General features: G+C 42.9%; 1 protein-coding gene across 1 annotated transcript; it reads left to right on the top strand.

Annotated features, from left to right (window-relative positions):
• The first annotated feature begins 4,362 nt into the window (after positions 1 to 4,362).
• LOC147864141 (uncharacterized) lies at positions 4,363 to 4,986 on the top strand. The gene is made up of 2 exons (XM_087320583.1): positions 4,363 to 4,619; positions 4,703 to 4,986. Exons 1-2 carry the CDS (start codon positions 4,460 to 4,462, stop codon positions 4,858 to 4,860), a joined length of 318 nt encoding a protein of 105 aa, XP_087176709.1. The 5' UTR covers positions 4,363 to 4,459; the 3' UTR covers positions 4,861 to 4,986.
• The last annotated feature ends 239 nt before the right edge of the window (positions 4,987 to 5,225 follow it).

The raw sequence follows: 5,225 nt of genomic DNA, 5'->3' as shown, positions 1-5,225 counted from the left end.
CGCCGGACATTGGTTACTGTAGTGTCCCTCTTGTCGGCAATAGTAGCAGTATGCCTTCCGGGTGTTGTTGGATTCTGCTTTTGCCCTGGCACCCGGTTGAGGTCCTGTGGGAAGTGCTTGGCCTTGGTCCGGTTGGTTGCTTGATGTACCCTGTTCCAGCTCCCGTTGGTGACCCCCTTTTTTATTGAAATGCCGTTTTTTGTTGAAATGCTTTTTGTTCCGGAAATCCTGTCGGAGTTGGTTGTTGTACTTGCCATAGTCCTCCCTTTGGGGGTTGTAACCGGGGAGTGATACCGGTTGTAACGCTCATTCCGTTCCCCATTATAGTTCCGATATCTATCATACCGGTTGCGGTCATAAGCGTTTCTTCGATCACCGTACCAAACATCTTGTGCTGGTTGGTAACGCTCCTCTCGCCGCCATCGCTCTTCTTTCTCCTCCTGGTTGCTCCGTGGTTCGATTTGCCGGACCGGTGGTGCTTGCCAATTCAGCAAGTTATATTTACACCGATCCATTATATGGTTTCTGGAATGGCAAAGCAAGCATTGAGAACTCATGGTGCACTCCAACGCCAAATGTTCGGCATTCAGGCAAGTCGTACATTGAACTGCTTGTTGAAAGTGGAGGTCTTCATCAGTCGGTAACGTTCGTTGAAGTGCCTGCATCATCAACCACGAGCTGGAGTTTTCCATTTCCCTAACTCGGTCTATAACCTGGTCGACAGAACTCGTGCGGAAATCAATTACTGTGCACACCGTTTGTAGGGGCTCCGGAGTGTTGCTAGGAATATCGCCTTAGTCTCTTCCTCCGGTGGTGCCCGATTGAGCTGGTTGTGCATTCTCTGGAATTGGATTACAAATTGTTGAATGTTCTCCGTGGACTCTTGCCTAATGGTATAGAATAGGCCGACCATTTCCCGTTGATCCACTTCTTTGTGAAAAAAATGTCAGAATTTAGATTTCAAGGCCTCAAACGTCGTGATGGTACTGGGATCTTGCGTCAGGCGCCATCTAGCGGCGGGCCCCTCCAGGGTCATGCCGAACTCCGCCATCTTTGAGCATTCTGCTTCGGTCGCGGTTAAGCATTGTGACACATGATTCGCTTCCCAGGTCTGCTGAAATGCATAGACGTGGGCCTCTGCATCCGGATCATCCCGGTACTTGGGATATTGAAACAACATGTCGTCGTCCAGTGTTGGAATGCGGGCTGGTGGTGTCGAAGGTCTCTCTTCCTCCTCTGTCGGAGGTCTCTCCGCCTCCTCTGTCAGAGATCTTTCTTCCTTTGCTTCGGTTGTTGGGGTTTGTTGAGTCCTTGGCCGATCTGTGGCTTCCAGCTCTATCAATTCTTGTTTCGGTGTCGATGAGGTATCTGATTCCTCGTCTGCCGGTCCGTCTGGGGTGTCGTGACTGCTACAGTAATTAGAATGAGCGCTATATTCGCCGTCCGAGTCCAATTCAAAGGCCGAAAATGGTTCGGAATCGCCGTCTCCTGCAGCTAATGCCTACAGCAGGGATTCCGTTTCCCGAAATCTTGTTGCGAACGGAGTGACTCCTCAGCCACTCGCCGGATCACTTTGGAAAATGATTGATCCAAACGAATTTCTTCCACCACTTGCTGGAAGGCCTCTCGCTTCCGTAGCCGCTCAACGAGTCTCCATGCTCGATCCATAACCGGTCCGCTTGCTGGTCTAGTCATCCATTCCTGCCGTTGTTCGTTGTACTTATGCAGGAATCGTGGTCGCCAAAAACTGTGTTACTCCTTAGGGTCGGACAATAGCCTAACATAGGGTGTCTACAGAAGACACTTCACCAAAGGGTGTTACGGTGAAACAGAGTTAGATCGACGATTAATCAGACCTTAATCGTTTACTTAATCAACAGATCCTTAATTTTAATACACGCGTAAGATAGAAAGTAATTAGCATAGAACGGTAATCAATACACAGAGATAAGGAAATAGAGCTTTATTAATTATCCGTCGTCATTTACAATGTAACTGGGCCTTTTTATCGATCACCGGCTCTGTCTACAAAATGGTGCCAACCGGCACCCTAATATGAACCGGTCTGGATCCGGATCGGCATACCGATTCTGGTTCGTCCGTTCACTTCTCTAAAATCTACTTAATTACTAAATATCCTAATAACAACCTTCGATTATTTTTGCCCTTCCATATTCTGGACTATCCTTCACTCCTTGTCGGCTGGCTAACACCGACTCCGAAACCCTAGTGGTTCCTGTTGAATGCTCGAAGGGAGTTCACAAGTTGTGGGTATTCGAAGACTTATTAGTGAAGGACTCGTGCAATCCTAAATCATTCAGATTGGCGATTGAGCCATCCAATAATCTAATGACAACACTATGGCCATACATACAGGGCCATGTCTCGTTAGAGGAGCGTTTACTTTCCCTGATAAATGTGGCACCTAAAAAGGTGCATGTGCACTCAAGGTCATCCAAAAAGAAAGTGACCAAACTGTCTGAGTCAGATTCATCAAGCTCAATGGATGATGAAGATGCGAGGACAACACCATGGGCAAAGTTGTCATCTGGTGTGCTTTCGTCTTACCAGAATAAAATTAGACGAGAGATAATGTAGAGAAAACTAGTGCAGAAGGGACATGTCTTTAACCTCCACATTACCCACATCCATCGCCCACTTGTCGATGAGAAGCCTAGACGTCGACCACTAGAGATCAGGGAGCCTCACAAACTACATGTCCAGATCCTCAAAAAGAAAATGAAGATTAATCCACATGCAACAATAGTACCATTAATTGTAATGGTTGATCTTGACGAGTGTTCGTGTTTAGATGAGTTTGACATAAGAAAACACAATCAGTATAACTATTATGTCATTGGGGGATCACACTCAGCAGAAGCAAGAATGTAGTTGGTAAGAGAACATCCCACAACATACTTCTTTAAGTATGCTGAATGTAAGATTTACGTGTCCCTAAGAATGGATGAAGTGAAGTTGTTAGCCTGGGACCATAACAACGACAATGACTACCATCAAAAGATGTCATCGATAGAGTGCATCCAAAATTTTCACCATGAATACTTAGATGTCAAGCAGAGAATTGGACCAAAGATGTTTCCAGCACTTCGATGTCAATGTCTTTATGAAGTTGGGATCATTGTGGACGATGCAGTAAAGTCAGATGGTATTTGGAAGTATGCATTGTGGTTCCAGCTCACCTTCAAAGATGGGGTTGTTTGGGAATTGCAAGACCAGATCTTTACAATGTGGGAAAACAAGGAGATGAAAGGTCAACGACAAAAAAGGAAAGTTGAAGTCAACCGCGGAAAAAAAGATTGATCTGACCATTGAGGAAGCAGCGGACGACATGAAGCTGACACCATGGAGATCCATGCAGGGTATAAAAGAAGAGAAGCTACTTGTGTCCGTCTTGTCTAGAATCGTGACGAAAGAGGTAAGCTTAGAAGAAATGGTCACAGAGTTCAACAAGTAAGCCTAATACTTTTGTTTTGAATATATGTTCAGGTTTAGGGTATTCATAAGTGCTAATGGTTGTTTATGCTTTACTAGTTAAAAGGTGTATATGAAAATTCAGGAGGTGATGCTGAAGCAACTCGGTTGCTTAACATGGACACAAGTAACTGCAGAGTATCTGATTGCGTCTTCATACAAGGCGTTCTTGGAATATTTTATTGCTTTCAAGGATTGGGTTAGTATTACATATTTGATATTTGCCATTCTATTTTATTACATATTTGAAGAATAAGTATGAGTTACTTCTTTTGTTGTTTCACATAGAAACCATGTCATAGCAAGAAGCCTGGAGAAGTCAAAGATATACATGATTTTCCAACTTCATTTCTTGCCCATCTTGAAAGAGCGCGGAAAGAAAAGGACCGATGCTTAGTGAAGGCATTGGATGTGGACGATGACGGAACTTTCAAGAAGTTCAGCCACAAAAAGGATATCACCCGAGAATTGTATTATAATGTGTATTGCGGTGATGTGGCGGAGATGATCCAGAAGTTGCCAAAGAAGGAGTACACCTTACTTGTTGTAGATATTCCATACAGATTTTGTATGGCTAGATCTTCTTATGATGATGAATGATTTAGGTTCAAACAATTGGAGAAAATGGTGAAGGATTTCGCTAAATTGACCACAACGAGCTTGTGGAGAATAAGGGTCTTTCATTTTATGGACCAAGGATATGAATCTGTGGCTCAATCATTGAGCTCTCGTTGTCATGGTGTAGAGAACCTTGCTTGGTAAGGCTTATACAATGATTAATTCAATTTTATGTAACTAATACTTGAGTTCGTGTATTTTGGTTTCTTTTTGTCATTGCAAAACCAAAGTTAATAAAGGACCGACCTTTCGGTTTGTCAATGCTATTGAATACATAACTGTTGGTTATTATGATGAAATAAACAGGCAAAGGATTAAGGAACATTCAAATGAGGTCGGAGGTTCAAATATGTTAGTGTACCCAGTAGTTACGCGGAAATTGCGACATGTCACGATGACTGAACGTGGCCTAGTCAATCCTTACCAGAAGCCCCAACGACTCATGATGCACCTTATCAAAATGTTCTCTAAAGAAGGAGATTGGATTTTAGATTTGTTTTCTGGCATTGGTATGTTCTTAGACTTTGCTCTACAAAAGTATATACTTATTGGTTGTCTAATTGAAGCTATGATCTTATTATTTTCATGATAGGTACGACATTTGCATGCGCCTTGAAACTATTTCGGAATACAGTTGCATTGGAGAAGGACGAGGAGCAAGTATGTTTCATTACTATGCGGATTAAAGCCTTATGGGAGTGCCCAGATCAAGACGAGGAGGTAGGGGCAAAGCATATCGCGGATACGTAACGATTTCAAGCTGCCTCTCGCGAGCCTATTCCTCCCTTGGTTGGTGAACATGGGGAGCTTATAGAACTAGATGATGAGCTTTTGGAGGACCCCACGATAGCCAACCTAACTAGAGTGGATGCCGATGCACAGAATTCTGAGGACAGTTATCAAAAGGAAGATGAAGAGAATGATAAACTTATAGCAATGTAATGAATTTTGTATTTTATAATCAAAGTTTGTATTATCTATTAAGTAAGTTTGATTCCATGTTTATGTTGTTTCTTTAAACATGTCTACTGATGTTTATATTGTTATATTTGTGTTATTGCGATTAATGTTATAACATTACTAAGCTTTACTAAGCTACATGTTTTAATCAATGT

The sequence above is a fragment of the Azolla caroliniana genome, unplaced genomic scaffold (assembly GCF_043228905.1).
Source record: "Azolla caroliniana isolate FFs.n. ecotype wild unplaced genomic scaffold, voAzoCaro1.0.p SCAF_5, whole genome shotgun sequence".
Taxonomy (NCBI): Eukaryota; Viridiplantae; Streptophyta; class Polypodiopsida; order Salviniales; family Salviniaceae; genus Azolla; species Azolla caroliniana.
The sequence above is the reverse complement of the archived record's forward strand: the minus strand, read 5'-3'. Positions and strand labels throughout refer to the sequence as shown.